Source organism: Oncorhynchus kisutch, linkage group LG21, assembly GCF_002021735.2.
Source record: "Oncorhynchus kisutch isolate 150728-3 linkage group LG21, Okis_V2, whole genome shotgun sequence".
Lineage (NCBI taxonomy): Eukaryota > Metazoa > Chordata > Actinopteri > Salmoniformes > Salmonidae > Oncorhynchus > Oncorhynchus kisutch.
Genome location: NC_034194.2, coordinates 36,431,563 through 36,454,024, shown reverse-complemented (window position 1 = coordinate 36,454,024; position 22,462 = coordinate 36,431,563). Strand labels below are relative to the sequence as shown.

General features: G+C 45.3%; 1 protein-coding gene across 1 annotated transcript in view; it reads right to left on the bottom strand.

Moving 5' to 3' along the window:
• Positions 1 to 917: 917 nt before the first annotated feature.
• LOC109880775 (forkhead box protein N3-like) overlaps positions 918 to 22,462 on the bottom strand; it is a 70,540-nt gene continuing 48,995 nt past the window's right edge. Inside the window, exons 4-5 of the mRNA XM_031800119.1 lie at positions 18,429 to 18,537; positions 918 to 9,369 (exon numbers count right to left, since the gene is read on the bottom strand). Coding sequence (XP_031655979.1) covers positions 8,877 to 9,369; positions 18,429 to 18,537 — 602 coding nt within the window. The 3' untranslated portion in view covers positions 918 to 8,876. The remainder of the gene's footprint in view (positions 9,370 to 18,428; positions 18,538 to 22,462) is intronic.

Genomic DNA, 22,462 nt, shown 5'->3' with positions numbered 1-22,462 from the left:
ATCTGAGCTATGCTGAGACATATCTGAGCTATGCTGTGCTGAGCTATGCTGAGTCATATCTGAGCTATGCTGAGTCGTATCTGAGCTATGCTGAGCCGTATCTGAGCTATGCTGAGCTGTATCTGAGCTATGCTGAGCCGTATCTGAGCTATGCTGAGCCGTATCTGAGCTATGCTGAGCCGTATCTGAGCTATGCTGAGCTGTATCTGAGCTATGCTGTGCTGGAAGGCAGTGGCTTGTGAGCAGCCTTTCCTGCAGTCAAATGACTTAGTAGCCTCAAGGGGTGGAATGTTATTCATATTTTTCTTAATTTCATCATTAATAAACATTATTTTTAAAAACCTGCAGAAAATCCGGTGTTTTTATGTCAAACATTTTGTTATATTTGCGACTTCTGTGATATATAGAAAGTGTAATATTGGGATGCAAACTCCAAATTGAATGCATTTTAACTCTATATCTGACATGGTACAGGTGTCTTCTTCTTTTTTAAGCCCATAACCATGTGTGTGAGGTGTATACGTTTGTTTCACAGTATATTTGTTTTATACTACCAGGAAACACTCTGTGTGAGCCAATGACAGGCACTGGCCTCAATAACCTATTGATCAATTTACTTAGTATGTGAAGAGTTCAAAGATGAGTTCAGTCAACTGAGCTTCCAAGTGTTGTCTTTTTCCGTTGACATTTTAGTCATTTATCCAGAGCGACTTGTGCAGTTTGTTCATTCATCTTAAGGTAGGTAGGTGGGACAAACACATAGCACAATTATAATCAACTGTTGTTGATGCACTTCTGTAACATGTGGGCTGATTAGGGTAGAGATCAATAACATGGTTATAACCTGGTTCATACAACTTGATAACATGCTTATTAATACATGGTTTCTTTCCAGCACAAGAGTCGAGTTCAGGTCATCTTTTGAAACTTGTATTTTTCATTTATTGCGACTGGAAGACATTACATCACAAACATTATTGTAGGTTTTTAGAACAAATGGAAAAAGAAAAAAAAAACATTGTTACATTTTTTTTTGCCACAGTTATTGGACAGTATGATATTTACATGATTGAATGGATGGATGAATGAAATAGTTTGAAATCAGTCTTTGGCAATATTATTGCACAACAAGGAAAGGATCAAACATGAATTTGAAACAGCCAGGTGTAGCTACGCTGTATTACATTGGCATCTCATAGATACACAGTTTTACATTTGACATCTCTATCTGATGGCAATCTGACACTTCTCAAATAGTTACCAACATGGCAGTATTGTAACGTATTGTCAGAGAAAACCAACATGGCAGGCCTTGTGTGAGTCCAAAATGGCACCCCAACAGCATTTCTGACAAACGTAGTGTGCTAGATACGGGAATAGGTTGTCATTTGGGAGGCACACCTTAAATTGAGCATGATTAAGTTTGGCAGGTTTTTAGTTAAAACATTTGTATCTAATTCGAGGGCTTTTCAGGCAGTGAAGCCTTTTTCTTCTAATATTTTCCATGGCATGTAATAAGTCAGTCCTAGTTCCAGGTATGGTTGTATCTGTAAAGCAGAACATTCTAGGGCCATGAGTTCACCGTCCCTGCATGTCACTGCATGCGTCCCAAACTGCACCCGAGCCCTATGGGCCCTGGTCAAAAGTAGTCCACTACACTGTAGTGTGTACATAACATTAAGAACACCTGCTCTCTCCATGATACAGACTGACCAGGTGAATCCAGGTGAAAGCTATGATCCCTTATTGGTGTCACTTGTTAAATCCACTTCAAATCAGTGTAGATGAAGGGGAGGAGGCAGGTTAAAGAAGGATTGTTGAGCCTTGATACAATTGAGACATGGAATGTGTATGTGTATTTATTCAGAGGGTGAATGGGCAAGACAAAATATTTAATTGCCTTTGAATGGGGTATGGTACTAGGTGCCAGTCGCACCATTTCTTGTCAAGAACTGTAAAGCTGCTGAGTTTTTCACTCTCAACAGTTTCCTCTGTGTATCAAGAATGGTCCACCACCCAAAGGACATCAAGCCAACTTGACACAACTGTGGGAAGCATTGGAGTCAACGTGTGCCAGCATCCCTGTAGAACACTTTCAACATCTTGTAGAGTCCAATGCCCTGATGAATTGAGGCTGTTCTGAGGGGGGAGGGTGCAAGACAATATCAGGAAGGTGTTCCTAATGTTTGGTATACTCAGTGTATATAGGGAATAGGGTGCAATTTGGGACACAGACATTATGTGAGTCACTGGATGAGAAGGTGGTGACTAAAGCAACACATTGTCCTTGACATGCCAGGGCAGACTCTACAACACATTGTCCTTGACATGCCAGGGCAGACTCTACAACACATTGTCCTTGACATGCCAGGGCAGACATTACAACACATTGTCCTTGACATGCCAGGGCAGACTCTTCAACACATTGTCCTTGACATGCCAGGGCAGACTCTTCAACACATTGTCCTTGACATGCCAGGGCAGACTCTTCAACACATTGTCCTTGACATGCCAGGGCAGACTCTACAACACATTGTCCTTGACATGCCAGGGCAGACTCTTCAACACATTGTTCTTGACATGCCAGGGCAGACTCTACAACACATTGTCCTTCACATGCCAGGGCAGACTCTCCAACACATTGTCCTTGACATGCCAGGGCAGACTCTTCAACACATTGTCCTTGACATGCCAGGGCAGACTCTACAACACATTGTCCTTGACATGCCAGGGCAGACTCTTCAACACATTGTCCTTGACATGCCAGGGCAGACTCTTCAACACATTGTCCTTGACATGCCAGGGCAGACTCTTCAACACATTGTCCTTGACATGCCAGGGCAGACTCTACAACACATTGTCCTTCACATGCCAGGGCAGACTCTTCAACACATTGTCCTTGACATGCCAGGGCAGACTCTACAACACATTGTCCTTGACATGCCAGGGCAGACTCTACAACACATTGTCCTTGACATGCCAGGGCAGACTCTTCAACACATTGTCCTTGACATGCCAGGGCAGACTCTACAACACATTGTCCTTGACATGCCAGGGAAGACTCTACAACACATTGTCCTTGACATGCCAGGGCAGACTCTTCAACACATTCGTCACGATAACACAGAGGGCTTGACTTGTAACGCAAGAAAACTCCAACACAGTCAGGACAGGAAGTGGAGTCGGCAGTGATGTATACAGGGACAGTAAGTGTGCATCTGAAATGGCACCCGATTCCCTATATAGTGCACTACTTTGGACCAGGGCTCTCATCAAAAAAAGTGCACTATATATTTGGAATATAGAGCCATTTCAGACACAACCAGGTAGCTTTTTCTTCTTCATGCAAACATTGATAGAAGCACATTGAATTGTATAGAATTTCATTGTTCTCCATCACAGCTGATAGAATACTATGACAACGGAACTCAATGGAACTCAGAACATTTGCTTGTCTGTCTCCCTGTCTAGCTGTCACAGTCACGCTCTGTCATTTCTCTAAACCAGTACTGTAGTCACTCTCTGCTTTTCCTTTAAACCACTACTGTAGTCACTCTCTGCTTTTCCTTTAAACCACTACTGTAGTCACTCTCTGCCTTTCCTTTAAACCACTACTGTAGTCACTCTCTGCCTTTCCTTTAAACCACTACTGTAGTCACTCTCTGCCTTTGCTTTAAACCAGGATTTCCCAAACTCAGTCCTGTGGCCCTGGGTGCACATTTGACTTTTTTCCCCTAGCACTACACAGCTGATTCAAATAACCAACTCATCATCAAGCTGTATTTATTTGAATCAGCTGGGTAGCGCTACGGCAAAAACAAAACATGCACACAGGGGTACCCCAGGACCGAGTTTGGGAAACCCTGCCCTAAACCACTACTGTAGCCAACTCTGGCTCTATCTGACTCTACTCTGACTCTACTCTGACTCTACTCTAGCTCTATCTGACTCTATCTGACTCTATCTGACTCTACTCTGACTCTACTCTGGCTCTACTCTGGCTCTATCTGACTCTATCTGACTCTATCTGACTCTACTCTGACTCTATCTGACTCTACTCTTACTCTATCTGACTCTACTCTGACTCTACTCTGGCTCTACTCTGGCTCTATCTGACTCTATCTGACTCTACTCTGACTCTACTGTGACTCTACTCTGGCTCTATCTGTCTCTACTCTGGCTCTATCTGTCTCTACTCTGACTCTACTCTGACTCTCTCTGGACCTGTCTGACTCTACTCTGCCTCTACTCTGACACTCTCTGGACCTCTCTGACTCTACTCTGACACTCTCTGGACCTGTCTGACTCTACTCTGACTCTACTCTGACACTCTCTGGACCTCTCTGACTCTACTCTGACTCTACTCTGACTATACTCTAGCTCTTTCTGACTCTCTCTGGACCTGTCTGACTCTACTCTGGCTCTATCTGACTCTACTCTGACTCTACTCTGCCTCTACTCTGACACTCTCTGGACCTCTCTGACTCTACTCTGACACTCTCTGGACCTCTCTGACTCTACTCTGACTCTACTCTGACTCTACTCTGACTATACTCTGGCTCTATCTGACTCTCTCTGGACCTGTCTGACTCTACTCTGGCTCTGACTCTACTCTGACACTACTCTGACACTCTCTGGACCTGTCTGACTCTACTCTGGCTCTATCTGACTTTACTCTGACTCTACTCTGACTCTACTCTGACTCTACTCTGACACTCTCTGGACCTGTCTGACTCTACTCTGACTCTACTCTTACTCTCTCTGGACCTGTCTGACTCTACTCTGACTCTACTCTGGCTCTATCTGACTACTCTGACACTCTCTGGACCTCTCTGACTCTACTTTGACTCTCTCTGGACCTGTCTGACTCTACTCTGACTCTACTCTGACTCTCTCTGGACCTGTCTGACTCTACTCTGGCTCTATCTGACTCTACTCTGACTCTACTCTGACTCTACTCTGACACTCTCTGGACCGCTCTGACTCTCTCTGGACCTGTCTGACTCTACTCTGACTCTCTCTGGACCTATCTGACTCTACTCTGACTCTACTCTGACTCTACTCTGACGCTCTCTGGACTGCTCTGACTCTACTCTGACTCTCTCTGGACCTGTCTGACTCTACTCTGACTCTACTCTGACTCTACTCTACTCTGACTCTCTCTGGACCTCTCTGACTCTACTCTGACTCTACTCTGACTCTCTCTGGACCTCTCTGACTCTACTCTGACTCTACTCTGCACATAACCTCAGTCCAAACCCTATTACCTCTGCTGGTTGTACCAGAAACATGTTCTGTTTCTGGTACAACTCCAATGTATGTATGTATGTATTTATGTATGTATGTATGTACAGTTTTGGGCAGCAGGTAGCCTAGTGGTTAGAGCTTTGAGTCAGTAATTGAAACGTTGCTGGATCAAATCCCCAAGCTGACAAGGTAAAAAATATGTTGTTCTAGGCAGGCCCGTCATTGTAAATAAGAATTTGTTCTTAACTGAATTGCCTAGTTAAATAAAGGTAAAAATGTAAATGTATGCATGTATATATGAACATACCAGAGCATGAACTGACTAAGGCTTTAATGTATTCTCATTATAGCTTACACGAATCATCTACGGCAGGGCTAAATGTACTGAATCACTCAAAACTTAAACAATTGGCAGGGTTTAAACATCGCTCATTATATAATACTTTCCCTTTGTACTGTCATTTTTCCAAAGTAAATAATCCATAAAAACAGGCTCTATTGAGTCATACATTAATATATTGTATCTGACATAACTTTGAACAAAAGGTTTGCCTATGCTAATCTGGTGTAGACTAGGGAGCCAATTAGAACAGTGGAACTTGTTCTGAACATTCTGACGAATTCTAAATTCCATGTTAAACAGTTCCTTATACCCCATCAGTTTACACTGAGGTTTCTGCCAGGAGAAAACTCGGACCCAATAGTAACATATTCACAAAATGAGAAAATACTGTGATAAATAAAGAAATATGTGCTGTTCAATATGAAATCATGTCAATCAAAGACATTGGAACACAACGCCTTGAGAACAGGCACAATGTTAAAGGGTGTATGGTTGTTGGACACACACAAACACTCACACACACACAAACACTCACACACACACACACACACTATTGATAACTTCTGAAAAACACTAGACCATTGACATATTTATCTTTTAAGAGGCAGAAGACTAGAGGCTTTTCAATCTTATACCTAACAGACATGGGTTTAAACGCTACAGTATTTGACATAATTTAAAATACTTGGGCTGTGCTTGATAGGGCTTGCCTCAATGGAACAAATAGAAAAGTCCCAAAGTACAAACCCCGCCCATCTGGCACTCAAGGTCATTCAAAGTATTTGAAAGCTTTCAAATAGTATTTAAACCCAGGTCTGTTATACCTAAAGGCCAGAGTAGAAGGGCCTCATAATTGCAGAGTGATTTCCCCATAACATTTCTCCTTGAAGAAGATTTGTCTTTATAAATCTGCTCATCTGAAGAAATACAATTATCAATTTACACAAAAAAAAATCTAATTAAATTAAACAAAAATCGAGGGTATAAGAATTGTCTGCAAAAACTTAGTTTTCTCTTGTAGGATCTAAGTTTATATGAAAATAAGTCATGCTTCATGCTAAATACATTGTTTATATCACATGATCTTTGAATAAAAAATGATTTACTTTTGTATCTTATTTACAAGCAGCCATGCAATATAACTGAGAAAGTCCTGCAGGTCAAATTGCTTCAATTAAGAAAGGAAAAATAAAATATTTTCTAACCTTTTTACAGTTGTCCAGACTGGACAAATTGCTTATACTTTTATGAGAGTAGGTAGAGGAAGAATGGGAAACATTTCAAACAGAGATAAAACGACAACGAATCCACAATTTATGTAAATAGTTTTGTGAGTCTGTTAAATGATAGGCAGGTGTCGTAACATGGGGTATATTTAAACTGACATTCACTTTTTAATAGAAGAGAAATTCTGGAAGAGCTTGAGGGACATAGTCTAAGTGAAACTGTGTCTGAAATGGCACCCTATTCCCTATATAGTGCACTACTTTTGGCCAGGGCCCATGACGCTCTGGACAAGGTAGTGCACTATAAAGGGAATAGGGTGCCATTTCAGACGCAGATGAGCAACAAGCACAAGATGGAGGAGATATATTGCCTCTGACCCGGCACTTAAGTCGTCACCATGACAACAAAAACATTGTAACAGTAAAGTTCTAATTTTCCTTAAATATTAAAAAGTGCTCTTAATGGAATCGTGCCCCGTTCTCCATGATGTCTTTACTATTGGTAATAGAAATTGCTGTAATGAATGTCAATTAAGTGCATGCGTGATTCTCTAAGAACGGATTTTTACAATTGTTTAGACATTTACGGTATTCTCCTGTCTCTTCTCTGAAGATCTTCTGATGTAATAATATATTCATTGCCATTGAGCAGATGCTTTCATCCAAAGCAACTTACAGTCGTGCATGAACACAATTTATGCGGGTAGCCACGGGTATTGAATCCACAACCCTAGGTGGTGCAACAGCCGTGCTCCACCAACTGAGCCATACATGACCATGTATGATGTTGCTATGCCTTTACATTTGTCTTTGTAAGCAGATTGGCTACATCAGGCAACCTGGTCGCTTGTCTTTGGCACAGTCTTGCATGTTGTGCTCATGGGCGTAGGATGTGTGAGCAGCAGGTTTTAACTGTTTTAAAACTGTAAGTATTATTGGCTCAACTTCCTTGCTTACATTACTGGACATTTGCTACAGATTCACAGACGTAACCTCTGACACTTACAGATTACACAAAACGGTCAGCTAGTCTCCTCAAACATGACATTTTCTACTATGTTTTTCCCTAATTAGTGACAAAACATATTTTTCTATGGCTTGCATCCCTTTACACAACATAAAAACATCAACAGAGACACATGAGAATCAATTACCCATCAGAGTTAGCATTGAAACATATAGGAAACGTATAGGAAACGTATAGGAAATGTATAGGAAACATATAGGAAACGTATAGGAAACGTATAGGAAACATATAGGAAACGTATAGGAAACATATAGGAAACGTATAGGAAACGTATAGGAAACGTATAGGAAAACATGGATTTCTGATATTGCCACAAATAAGTAGGATGCTCCTAATGCCCCTGGAGGAGAGAAAGAGAGCTAGAGAGAGATAGAGTGAGAGAGATAGATGAAGTAATGTCTATTGAGACTAATGCTTGAATAGAGTTCTATGTCTTGGCCCGTTGGTGGTTGATAGGTCAGTGTGTAGACCTGGTGTGTCGTCCTACTGAAGGACTCTGTGTTCAGGCCTGAACATATACCCTTTTCACACTATGGAAGCCAAAGTTGAGCTGAGCCAAGCCGAGATGTACTGGGGCTTCCTGGCCTGGTTACCCTCATCCACCATAGTTGCTGCTGGAACCATGCTGGAAAGGACGCTCTGAAAATAAATGTTCAGAGCCAGCACAGTATAGGCTTTAGTTTGGGTCAATAGTGGGAATCAGGCATCAGAGACACAACACACCACCAATGGTTAGAAGCAGCTGGTGTCCTTCATATCTACTCTGACCAGAATATCTGCTGTCCTTTTCTGTTCATTTCACAACGTTTCTACATGTTGAATCTCCACCATTTGTCAACACCCAGCAGGTGATTGCTAACACACCTTGCAACGCACCACACCAACCCGCTGCTTTTAGCCATTGGTCTTTGTGGCGTGTCTCAGCTATTACTTTCTAGGCCATGGCGATATGTGTGTAGTCCAGGTGTGCTGGCCAGGTGTGTAGGCCAGGTTACAGGCCTGATGTGTAGGCCTCTCTATGGCCTGGCATTATTTAGTTTCTGAGGGCCTCTTTCTGCTCCTTCTCTTTCTGAGCAGCCTTGGCTCGATTTGTGATGTTGTTGAGGCACGCCCTGACGCCCGCCAGGTGGAGCAACGACCCAGCCGCCTCCTTCATCTCCTCATCATCGCTCTCCAACGGCGGCTTCTCTGCCGATGCTGCCGAACGGCGCTTCTTCAGCGGCAGTGTGTCACCCAGGGCCCGTAGGCGGTTTTTGGTCCAGGGCAGTCCCCGTCGCCGGGCATGCTGGGATAGGAAGGAGACGGAGGCAGAGTCCAGTGGGACTTCTTTAGGTTCGGATTTGACCCCTCGGTGGACTCCCACCTCCACTGCAATGATTTCATCGTCTTCGTCGGACACGGAGGGCCCCTGGGAAGAACAGGGCATGCTGGGGGATTTGGCATTGCTGTAGTTGTGGTCCTCCTGGAGGTCGTCGTTGGGAGGGTGGGAGGGGTCACAGGGGGTCAGGTATTCTCCCAGAGCTGACCTGGAAAAAGACACACAGGAGAGATAGGAAGGCTATAGTTACTCTTAATGTAAACAGACTAGATTCTTGTTTTTTATTTATTTTTTTTATTTTACCTTTATTTAACCAGGTAGGCAAGTTGAGAACAAGTTCTCATTTACAATTGCGACCTGGCCAAGATAAAGCAAAGCAGTTCGACAGATAAAACGACACAGAGTTACACATGGAGTAAAAACAAACATACAGTCAATAATGCAGTATAAACAAGTCTATATACAATGTGAGCAAATGAGGTGAGAAGGGAGGTAAAGGCAAAAAAGGCCATGATGGCAAAGTAAATACAATATAGCAAGTAAAATACTGGAATGGTAGTTTTGCAATGGAAGAATGTGCAAAGTAGAAATAAAAAATAATGGGGTGCAAAGGAGCAAAATAAATAAATACATTAAAATTAAATACAGTTGGGAAAGAGGTAGTTGTTTGGGCTAAATTATAGGTGGGCTATGTACAGGTGCAGTAATCTGTGAGCTGCTCTGACAGTTGGTGCTTAAAGCTAGTGAGGGAGATAAGTGTTTCCAGTTTCAGAGATTTTTGTAGTTCGTTCCAGTCATTGGCAGCAGAGAACTGGAAGGAGAGGCGGCCAAAGAAAGAATTGGTTTTGGGGGTGACTAGAGAGATATACCTGCTGGAGCGTGTGCTACAGGTGGGAGATGCTATGGTGACCAGCGAGCTGAGATAAGGGGGGACTTTACCTAGCAGGGTCTTGTAGATGACATGGAGCCAGTGGGTTTGGCGACGAGTATGAAGCGAGGGCCAGCCAACGAGAGCGTACAGGTCGCAATGGTGGGTAGTATATGGGGCTTTGGTGATAAAACGGATTGCACTGTGATAGACTGCATCCAATTTGTTGAGTAGGGTATTGGAGGCTATTTTGTAAATGACATCGCCAAAGTCGAGGATTGGTAGGATGGTCAGTTTTACAAGGGTATGTTTGGCAGCATGAGTGAAGGATGCTTTGTTGCGAAATAGGAAGCCAATTCTAGATTTAACGTTGGATTGGAGATGTTTGATATGGGTCTGGAAGGAGAGTTTACAGTCTAACCAGACACCTAAGTATTTGTAGTTGTCCACGTATTCTAAGTCAGAGCCGTCCAGAGTAGTGATGTTGGACAGGCGGGTAGGTGCAGGTAGCGATCGGTTGAAGAGCATGCATTTAGTTTTACTTGTATTTAAGAGCAATTGGAGGCCACGGAAGGAGAGTTGTATGGCATTGAAGCTTGCCTGGAGGGTTGTTAACACAGTGTCCAAAGAAGGGCCGGAAGTATACAGAATGGTGTCGTCTGCGTAGAGGTGGATCAGGGACTCACCAGCAGCAAGAGCGACCTCATTGATGTATACAGAGAAGAGAGTCGGTCCAAGAATTGAACCCTGTGGCACCCCCATAGAGACTGCCAGAGGTCCGGACAGCAGACCCTCCGATTTGACACACTGAACTCTATCAGAGAAGTAGTTGGTGAACCAGGCGAGGCAATCATTTGAGAAACCAAGGCTGTCGAGTCTGCCGATGAGGATATGGTGATTGACAGAGTCGAAAGCCTTGGCCAGATCAATGAATACGGCTGCACAGTAATGTTTCTTATCGATGGCGGTTAAGATATCGTTTAGGACCTTGAGCGTGGCTGAGGTGCACCCATGACCAGCTCTGAAACCGGATTGCATAGCAGAGAAGGTATGGTGAGATTCGAAATGGTCGGTAATCTGTTTGTTGACTTGGCTTTCGAAGACCTTAGAAAGGCACGGTAGGATAGATATAGGTCTGTAGCAGTTTGGGTCAAGAGTGTCCCCCCCTTTGAAGAGGGGGATGACCGCAGCTGCTTTCCAATCTTTGGGAATCTCAGACGACACGAAAGAGAGGTTGAACAGGCTAGTAATAGGGGTGGCAACAATTTCGGCAGATAATTTTAGAAAGAAAGGGTCCAGATTGTCTAGCCCGGCTGATTTGTAGGGGTCCAGATTTTGCAGCTCTTTCAGAACATCAGCTGAATGGATTTGGGAGAAGGAGAAATGGGGAAGGCTTGGGCGAGTTGCTGTTGGGGGTGCAGTGCTGTTGTCCGGGGTAGGAGTAGCCAGGTGGAAAGCATGGCCAGCCGTAGAAAAATGCTTATTGAAATTCTCAATTATGGTGGATTTATCAGTGGTGACAGTGTTTCCTATCTTCAGTGCAGTGGGCAGCTGGGAGGAGGTGTTCTTATTCTCCATGGACTTTACAGTGTCCCAGAACTTTTTTGAGTTAGTGTTGCAGGAAGCAAATTTCTGCTTGAAAAAGCTAGCCTTGGCTTTTCTAACTGCCTGTGTATAATGATTTCTAGCTTCCCTGAACAGCTGCATATCACGGGGGCTGTTCGATGCTAATGCAGAACGCCATAGGATGTTTTTGTGTTGGTTAAGGGCAGTCAGGTCTGGGGAGAACCAAGGGCTATATCTGTTCCTGGTTCTAAATTTCTTAAATGGGGCATGTTTATTTAAGATGGTTAGGAAGGCATTTAAAATAAAAAATAAAAAAATAAATAAATAAAAATATCCAGGCATCCTCTACTGACGGGATGAGATCAATATCCTTCCAGGATACCCCGGCCAGGTCGATTAGAAAGGCCTGCTCGCAGAAGTGTTTCAGGGAGCGTTTTACAGTGATGAGTGGAGGTCGTTTGACCGCTGACCCATTACGGATGCAGGCAATGAGGCAGTGATCGCTGAGATCTTGGTTGAAGACAGCAGAGGTGTATTTAGAGGGGAAGTTGGTTAGGATGATATCTATGAGGGTGCCCGTGTTTAAGGTTTTGGGGAGGTACCTGGTAGGTTCATTGATTATTTGTGTGAGATTGAGGGCATCAAGTTTAGATTGTAGGATGGCTGGGGTGTTAAGCATGTTCCAGTTTAGGTCGCCTAGCAGCACGAACTCTGAAGATAGATGGGGGGCAATCAGTTCACATATGGTGTCCAGAGCACAGCTGGGGGCAGAGGGTGGTCTATAGCAGGCGGCAACGGTGAGAGACTTGTTTTTAGAGAGGTGGATTTTTAAAAGTAGAAGTTCAAATTGTTTGGGTACAGACCTGGATAGTAGGACAGAACTCTGCAGGCTATCTTTGCAGTAGATTGCAACACCGCCCCCTTTGGCAGTTCTATCTTGTCTGAAAATGTTGTAGTTTGGAATTAAAATGTCTGAGTTTTTGGTGGTCTTCCTAAGCCAGGATTCAGACACAGCTAGAACATCCGGGTTGGCAGAGTGTGCTAAAGCAGTGAATAGAACAAACTTAGGGAGGAGGCTTCTAATGTTAACATGCATGAATCCAAGGCTATTACGGTTACAGAAGTCGTCAAAAGAGAGCGCCTGGGGAATAGGAGTGGAGCTAGGCACTGCAGGGCCTGTCTGCACTCAGATTGGAAGGTAGGGAGTTCAATCCCGGGCCGAGTCATACCTAAGACTGTACAAATTGGACCCGATGCGTCTCTGCTTGGCACTCAGAAACATTAAAGAGATACTGTAGATTGGGGGTAAGGCCCTGCGATAGACTAGCGTCCGGTCCAGGGGGTATACAGGTATACTATCTTAATTTGATCACTCTGTTGTTGCAGATCAAATCAAATCAAATCAAATCAAATCAAATTTATTTGTCACATACACATGGTTAGCAGATGTTAATGCGAGTGTAGCGAAATGCTTGTGCTTCTAGTTCCGACAATGCAGTAATAACGAACAAGTGATCTAACTAACAATTCCAAAAAAAACTACTGTCTTATACACAGTGTAAGGGGATAAAGAATATGTACATAAAGATATATGAATGAGTGATGGTACAGAGCAGCATAGGCAAGATACAGTAGATGATATCGAGTACAGTATATACATGAGATGAGTATGTAAACCAAGTGGCATAGTTAAAGTGGCTAGTGATACATGTATTACATAAGGATGCAGTCGATGATATAGAGTACAGTATCTACGTATGCATATGAGATGAATAATGTAGGGTAAGTAACATTATATAAGGTAGCATTGTTTAAAGTGGCTAGTGATATATTTACATCATTTCCCATCAATTCCCATGATTAAAGTGGCTGGAGTAGAGTCAGTGGCATTGACAGTGTGTTGGCAGTAGCCACTCAATGTTAGTGGTGGCTGTTTAACAGTCTGATGGCCTTGAGATAGAAGCTGTTTTTCAGTCTCTCGGTCCCAGCTTTGATGCACCTGTACTGACCTCGCCTTCTGGATGACAGCGGGGTGAACAGGCAGTGGCTCGGGTGGTTGATGTCCTTGATGATCTTTATGGCCTTCCTGTAGCATCGGGTGGTGTAGGTGTCCTGGAGGGCAGGTAGTTTGCCCCCGGTGATGCGTTGTGCAGACCTCACTACCCTCTGGAGAGCCTTACGGTTGAGGGCGGTGCAGTTGCCATACCAGGCGGTGATACAGCCCGCCAGGATGCTCTCGATTGTGCATCTGTAGAAGTTTGTGAGTGCTTTTGGTGACAAGCCGAATTTCTTCAGCCTCCTGAGGTTGAAGAGGCGCTGCTGCGCCTTCCTCACGATGCTGTCTGTGTGAGTGGACCAATTCAGTTTGTCTGTGATGTGTATGCCGAGGAACTTAAAACTTGCTACCCTCTCCACTACTGTTCCATCGATGTGGATGGGGGGGTGTTCCCTCTGCTGTTTCCTGAAGTCCACAATCATCTCCTTAGTTTTGTTGACGTTGAGTGTGAGGTTATTTTCCTGACACCACACTCCGAGGGCCCTCACCTCCTCCCTGTAGGCCGTCTCGTCGTTGTTGGTAATCAAGCCTACCACTGTTGTGTCGTCCGCAAACTTGATGATTGAGTTGGAGGCGTGCGTGGCCACGCAGTCGTGGGTGAACAGGGAGTACAGGAGAGGGCTCAGAACGCACCCTTGTGGGGCCCCAGTGTTGAGGATCAGCGGGGAGGAGATGTTGTTGCCTACCCTCACCACCTGGGGGCGGCCCGTCAGGAAGTCCAGTACCCAGTTGCACAGGGCGGGGTCGAGACCCAGGGTCTCGAGCTTGATGACGAGCTTGGAGGGTACTATGGTGTTGAATGCCGAGCTGTAGTCGATGAACAGCATTCTCACATAGGTATTCCTCTTGTCCAGATGGGTTAGGGCAGTGTGCAGTGTGGTTGAGATTGCATCGTCTGTGGACCTATTTGGGCGGTAAGCAAATTGGAGTGGGTCAAGGGTGTCAGGTAGGGTGGAGGTGATATGGTCCTTGACTAGTCTCTCAAAGCACTTCATGATGACGGATGTGAGTGCTACGGGGCGGTAGTCGTTTAGCTCAGTTACCGTAGCTTTCTTGGGAACAGGAACAATGGTGGCCCTCTTGAAGCATGTGGGAACAGCAGACTGGTATAGGGATTGGTTGAATATGTCCGTAAACACACCGGCCAGCTGGTCTGCGCATGCTCTGAGGGCGCGGCTGGGGATGCCGTCTGGGCCTGCAGCCTTGCGAGGGTTAACACGTTTAAATGTCTTACTCACTTCGGCTGCAGTGAAGGAGAGACCGCATGTTTTCGTTGCAGGCCGTGTCAGTGGCACTGTATTGTCCTCAAAGCGGGCAAAAAAGTTGTTTAGTCTGCCTGGGAGCAAGACATCCTGGTCCGTGACTGGGCTGGGTTTCTTCCTGTAGTCCGTGATTGACTGTAGACCCTGCCACATGCCTCTTGTGTCTGAGCCGTTGAATTGAGATTCTACTTTGTCTCTGTACTGGCGCTTAGCTTGTTTGATAGCCTTGCGGAGGGAATAGCTGCGCTGTTTGTATTCAGTCATGTTACCAGACACCTTGCCCTGATTAAAAGCAGTGGTTCGCGCCTTCAGTTCCACACGAATGCTGCCATCAATCCACGGTTTCTGGTTGGGGAATGTTTTAATCGTTGCTATGGGAACGACATCTTCAACGCACGTTCTAATGAACTCGCACACCGAATCAGCGTATTCGTCAATGTTGTTGGCTGACGCAATACGAAACATCTCCCAGTCCACGTGATGGAAGCAGTCTTGGAGTGTGGAGTCAGCTTGGTCGGACCAGCGTTGGACAGACCTCAGCGTGGGAGCTTCTTGTTTTAGTTTCTGTCTGTAGGCAGGGATCAACAAAATGGAGTCGTGGTCAGCTTTTCCGAAAGGGGGGCGGGGCAGGGCCTTATATGCGTCGCGGAAGTTAGAGTAACAATGATCCAGGGTCTTTCCACCCCTGGTTGCGCAATCGATATGCTGATAAAATTTAGGGAGTCTTGTTTTCAGATTAGCCTTGTTAAAATCCCCAGCTACAATGAATGCAGCCTCCGGATAAATCGTTTCCAGTTTGCAGAGAGTTAAATAAAGTTCGTTCAGAGCCATCGATGTGTCTGCTTGGGGGGGGATATATACGGCTGTGATTATAATCGAAGAGAATTCTCTTGGTAGATAATGCGGTCTACATTTGATTGTGAGGAATTCTAAATCAGGTGAACAGAAGGATTTGAGTTCCTGTATGTTTCTTTCATCACACCATGTCACGTTGGCCATAAGGCATACGCCCCCGCCCCTCTTCTTACCAGAAAGATGTTCGTTTCTGTCCACGCGATGCGTGGAGAAACCCGCTGGCTGCACCGCTTCGGATTGCGTCTCTCCAGTGAGCCACGTTTCCGTGAAACAGAGAACGTTACAGTCTCTGATGTCCCTCTGGAATGCTACCCTTGCTCGGATTTCATCAACCTTGTTGTCAAGAGACTGGACATTGGCAAGAAGAATGCTAGGGAGTGGTGCACGATGTGCCCGTCTCCGGAGTCTGACCAGAAGACCGCTTCGTTTCCCTCTTTTTCTGAGTCGTTTTTTTGGGTCGCTGCATGGGAACCATCCCGTGGCGCTGGTTGTAAGGCAGAACACAGGATCCGCATCGCGAAAAACATGTTCTTGGTCGTACTGGTGGTGAGTTGACGCTGATCTTATATTCAGTAGTTCTTCTCGGCTGTATGTGATGAAACCTAAGATGACCTGGGGTACTAGTGTAAGAAATAACACGTAAAAAAACAAAAAACTGCATAGTTTCCTAGGAACGCGAAGCGAGGCGGCCATCTCTGTCGGCGCCGGAAGTAGATCATTTTCCTTCTCAGAGGAAAATCCTAACTTCAGGGTTAAAAAGGCTTCTAAAGTTTGTATTTTCCACTTAAAAATGTTATACTTCATTTGCCCTAACGAAAAAGGGGAGGAGCAGGAGTAGATGTGACAGATGGTTCAGGTCAGGGCTCTGTGCAGACCAGTCAAGTTCTTCCACCCTGATCTAAACAAACCATTTCTTTAGGGACCTCTCTTTGTGCATGGGGGCATTGGCATGCTGAAACAGGAAAGGTCCTTCCCCAAGCTGTTGCCACAAAGTTGGAAGCACAGAATCGTCTAGAATGTCATTGTATGCTGTAGTGTTCAGATTCCCCAAAACTGGAACTAAGGGGCCTAGCCCGAAATATGAAAAACAGCCCCAGGACATTATTCCTCCTCCACCAAACTTTACAGCTGGCACTATGCATTGGGGCAGGTGGCGTTTTCTTGGCATCGACTGAACCCAGATTCATCCGTCAGACTGCCAGATAGTGAAGCATGATTCATCACTCCAGAGAACGCGTTTCCACTGCTCCAAAGTCCAATGGCGGCGATCTTTACGCCACTCCAGCCGACGCTTGGCATTGGACATGGTGATCTTAGGCTTGTGTGTGGCTGCTTTACCATGGAAACCCATTTCATGAAGCTCCTGATGCACAGTTCTTGTGCTGATGTTACTTCCAGAGGCACAATGTTGCAACCAAGGACAGACACATTTTACACGCTTCAGCACTCGGTGGTCCCGTTCTGTGAGCTTCTGTGGCCTACCACTTTGCGGCTGAGCCGTTGTTGCTCCTAGATGTTTCCATTTCACAATAACAGCACTTACAGTTGACCGGGGCAGCATTAGGAGGGCAGAAATTTGACAGACTGACTTGTTGGAAAGGTGGCATCCTATGACTGTGCCACGTTGAAAGTCATTGAGCTCTTCAGTAAGGCCATTCTACTGCCAATGTTAGTCTATTGAGATTGCATGACTGTGCTCAATTGTATACGCCTATCAGCAACAGGTGTGGCTGAAATAGCCAGACCCACTAATTTGATGGGGTGTCCACATACTTTTGTATCTATAGTGTATTTCTGTGTAGTTACTGTGTCATTACAATAGTACATTTGATATACCATAAAAGCTGATCAGAGCATCGCGTGATAAATAAATGAAAGTACTCCCTCTGTCCGTCCACACCACAGCAAACCCCTCGCTCGGACTGGACCTCATTTTCCTTTAGCAGGACAGTCTGGCAGCATTAATATCTCATAGGAAGGACATACCATCCTCTAAATGATGAAAATATTCCATGCATACCTTATATGAGCTGCTGCCCTGCCAGTGGGGATGTTTAATTCATGACATGGTGTGCGTGTGTGTGCATTCATGTGTGTGTGTGTGTGTGTGTGTGTGTGTGTGTGTGTGTGTGTGTGTGTGTGTGTGTGTGTGTGTGTGTGTGTGTGTGTGTGTGTGTGTGTGTGTGTGTGTGTGTGTGTGTGTGTGTTTGTGTCCTTTCATGATCTCATGCTCCCATGATGGATAAGCATGTCCAGGCCTGTTCCTAAAGCTTCTCTGAATCACCAGGCTCTTCACAGGAACAAACCAGTGTGATGGCTGTAGAAACACACCTGGTTGTGATAAGACTTACAAATAGCACTATATTCCCTATATAGTTTACTACTTTTGACCAGGGCCCATAGGGAAAAGGGTGCCATTTTGGATATAGTGTAAGACTGAACTCAACATGTAGTACTGTACTAAACAGAATAAAATACCCAAAACCTTTGTGTGGTGGTTTCATTTGTAGGATAATAGTAATAAACAAATGAATGTGTGATTATGGGAAACGGTGGAAAAAGACTTTTGGGAAAGTGTCGGGGGGTGGGGGGGGGGGGGGGGTGTACTCCAGGTGCAGCCATACGTCATAATCCAACATTTGATCGACAGGCTCACTGACCTTATCGCAGTGGTCCTTCTGCCCACGGGGCTAATGGGTAGGGGTCGGATGACAGGAAACAGACAATGGCTCCTGACGCAGGCCCCATTTTGGATCACGCCTTGAGAAACTACAGACAGAGGAGGAGACACAAGGATTTACATAGAGACACACACCAACAAATGCACGCCAACAGACACTAGTGTGCACAAGAAAACACACACACACAAAAGGATGCAAACATTTGAAAGGTTCCTGTATGCATGGAACTCAAGGGTACGGAAACACCTCCTTCTCCGAACACACACACAAACACACACACACACACACGCATACATCTATACACAGAACACACACATACAACACAAAGTTGTTTAATAATTGTTAAGTTCCATAGAGCAACATTGTCGTAAATGGCTATGGTGTTGGATTGACTGGTCTGGGCTACTCCCCGAATTCACTGTAGGGAAATAATGAATAAGAAGCCAGAATCACAAGGTAGCCTATACACCTAAGAAAGACCTGGGATCAGTTCACTGATTATTCATTGGTTCTGTGAATAGTCCAGCAGAGCGGTATTGATGGGAGAGAAGAGGCTTATATAAGCGAGCAACTGTCCTAAATTAGTTAAGCCCGCTAGAGAATCATTAAATTAACAACGTCTGCTGGACGGCTCAATACATCCTATCAAATGGGAAGTCAGTTGTACAACTGAATGCCTTCAACTGAAATATGTCTTCCGCATTTAACCCAACCCCTCTGAATCAGAGGTGCAGGGGAATGCCTTAATCGACATCCACGTCTTTGGCGCCCGTGGAACAGTGGGTTAACTTCCTTGCTCAGGGGACCAACGCTATAACCACTAGGCTAAATGCCGCCCAACGGCTGAGGTTAGCAGGATCACAGGTCTCAGCATTGTGTTGATGTTAACGCACACAGGCTGTTGATATTTGGATGTAGCTATACCTTGACGTGTGTGTGTGTTGGGGGGGGGGGGGATTGTGTGTGTGGGGAGGGGATGGGGGGGTTGTGTGTGTGTGGGGGGGATTGTGTGTGGGGCGAAGGGGCAATTGTGTGTGTGGAAGGGGGGGGGGGTTGTGTGTGTGTGGTGGGGGGTTGTGTTTGTGGGATGGGGGGGTATGTGTGTGTGTGAGGAGGGGTTGTGTGTGTGGAATGGGGGCATTGTGTTTGTGTGTGTGTGTGTGGGCGGGGGGGTTGTGTGTGAGGGGAGGGGGTATTTTATAAAAAAAATATATATATTACTTAACCAGGTAGGCCAGTTGAGAACAAGTTCTCATTTACAACTGCGACCTGGCCAAGATAAAGCAAAGCAGTGTGACAAAAACAACAACACAGAGTTACACATGGGATAAACAAACATACAGTCAATAACACAATAGTAAAATCTATATGCAGTGTGTGCAAATGGAGTAAGGAGGTAAGGCAATAAATAGGCCAACAGTAGTGAAGTAGTTACAATTGAGCAAATTAACACTGGAGAGATAGATGTGCAGATGATGATGTGCAAGTGGAAATAATGGTGTGCAAAAGAGCAAAAAGAGTACATTTAAATGAGGATGAGGTAGGTAGTTGGTAGTTGTTTGGGCTATTTACAGATGAGCTGCAGCAATTGGTAAGCTGCTCAGATTGCTGATATTTAAAGTTAGTGAGGGAGATATAAGTCTCCAACTTCAGCGATTTTTGCAATTCGTTCCAGTCATTGGCAGCAGAGAACTGGGAGGAAAGGCGGCCAAAGGAGGTGTTGGCTTTGGGGATGACCAGTGAGATATACCTTCTGGAGCGTGTGCTACGGGTGGGTGTTGTTATGGTGACCAGTGAGCTGAGATAAGGCAGAACTTTATCTAGCAAAGACTTATAGATGACCTGTAGCCATTGGGTCTGGCGACGAATATGTAGCGAGGGCCAGCCAATGAGAGCATACAGGTCGCAGTGGTGGGGGGTATTTGGGGCTTTGGTGACAAAACGGATGGCACTGTGATAGAATGCATCCAGTTTGCTGAGTAGAGTGTTGGAAGCTATTTTGTAAATGACATCGCTGAAGTCGCGGATCGGTAGGATAGTCAGTTTTACAAGGGTATGTTTGGAAGCATGAGTGAAGGAGAATTTGTTGAAAAATAGGAAGACGATTCTATATTTAATTTCGGATTGGCGATGCTTAATATGAGTCTGGAAGGAGAGTTTACAGTCTAACCAGACACCTAGGTATTTGTAGTTGTCCACATATTCTAAGTCATCATTGATATATACAGAGAAAAGAGTCGGCCCAAGAATTGAACCCTGTGGTACCCCCATAGAGACTGCCAGAGGTCCGGACAACAGGCCCTCCGATTTTACACACATAACTCTTGGTGAATCAGGCAAGGCAGTCATATGAGAAACAAAGGCTGTTGAGTCTGCCGATAAGAATACGGTGATTGACAGAGTCAAAAGCCTTGGCCAGATAGATGAAGATGGCTGCACAGTACTGTCTTTTATCGATGGCGGTTATGATATCGTTTAGTACCTTGAGCGTGGCTAAGGTGCACCCGTGACCAGCTCAGAAATCGGATTGCACAGCGGAGAAGGTACGATGGGATTCGAAATGGTCAGTGATCTGTTTGTTAACTTGGCTTTCAAAGACTTTAGAAAGGCAGGGCAGGATAGATATAGGTCTGTAATATTTTGGGTCTAGAGTGTCATCCCCCTTTGAAGAGGGGGATGACCGAGGCAGCTTTCCAATCTTTAGGAATCGCGGACGATATGAAAGAGAGGTTGAACAGACTAGTAATAGGGATTGTGTGTGTGGAGGGGGGGATTGTGTGTTGGGAGGGGGATTGTGTGTGGGGAGGGGGATTGTGTGTGGGGAAGGGGGAATTGTGTGTGGGGAGGGGGGGTTGTGTGTGGGGGGGTGGATTGTGTGTGTGGGGAGGATTGTGTGTGGGGAGGGGAGGATTGTGTGTGGGGAGGGGGCGATTGTGTGTGGGGAGGGGGGGATTGTGTGTGTGGGAGGGGGGATTGTGTGTGGGGGGGTTTGTATGTGTGGGGGTGGATTGTGTGTGTGGGAGGGGGGGATTGTGTGTGGGAGGGGAATTGTGTATGTGGGGGGCTTGTGTGTGGGGAGGGGTGGATTGTGTATGGGGAGGGGAGATTGTGTATGGGGAGGGGGGGATTGCGTGTTTGAGGGGGATTGTGTGTGGGGGGGATTGTGTGTGGGGAGGGGGGAATTGTGTGTGTGGGGGGAGGGGGATTGTGCATGTGTATGGAGGGGTGATTGTGCATGTGTGGGGAGGTGGGGATTGTGTGTGTGTGTGTAGAGGGATTGTGTGTGTGTGGGGAGGAGGGATTGTGTGTGTGTGGGGAGTGGAATTGTGTGCGTGTGTGGAGGGGGGATGGTGCGTTTGTGGAGAGGGGGGGATTGTGCGTGTGTGTGTTTCTATGTATGGCTAGGACAATGTTCTGTTATTCTCTGTCTCAGGCAGATCGCTCAAGAGTGACTTTTGGACATCTACGCACTTCGGGAAATGTATTCAAACCGGCCACTAGGGGCAACAGTGAGCACTATTACCATCAAGTAGGCTTCAGTTTTGTAAAGGTGTTGTGGAAAGTAGTGGTGGATTGCTGAATCCCATGACACTGAATCAGAAGGTTACATGTTCAATCCCAATGGTGGACGCTTTACCCTATCCCAAACCTTAACCCTTACCCTAAACATCCCAAATGAGTGCATAAACTTCATGTTTTAACCCTATCCAAAACCTTAACCCTTATCATTCTAAATTTGACATTTGGAGAACCAGAACTACGCTGAGCAGGAGTCAGCCCAGGGTGTCAAAAACACTTTGAATTTTGACATTTGGAGAAACATTAAATTCTACAGTGAGACTGCAAGAGCTTGTTGTCTGCATAACTTACTTAGAGAAAGTTTTACAGAAAGAAATAGATAAAGAGATATTTAGAGAGGATAGAGAAAGAGATATTTAGAAAGAAAGGATCATCACTGACGCTCCAGGTATTTGAGCCTGGCTGCTGAGCTCAGTTCATCTCACAGTTACTTG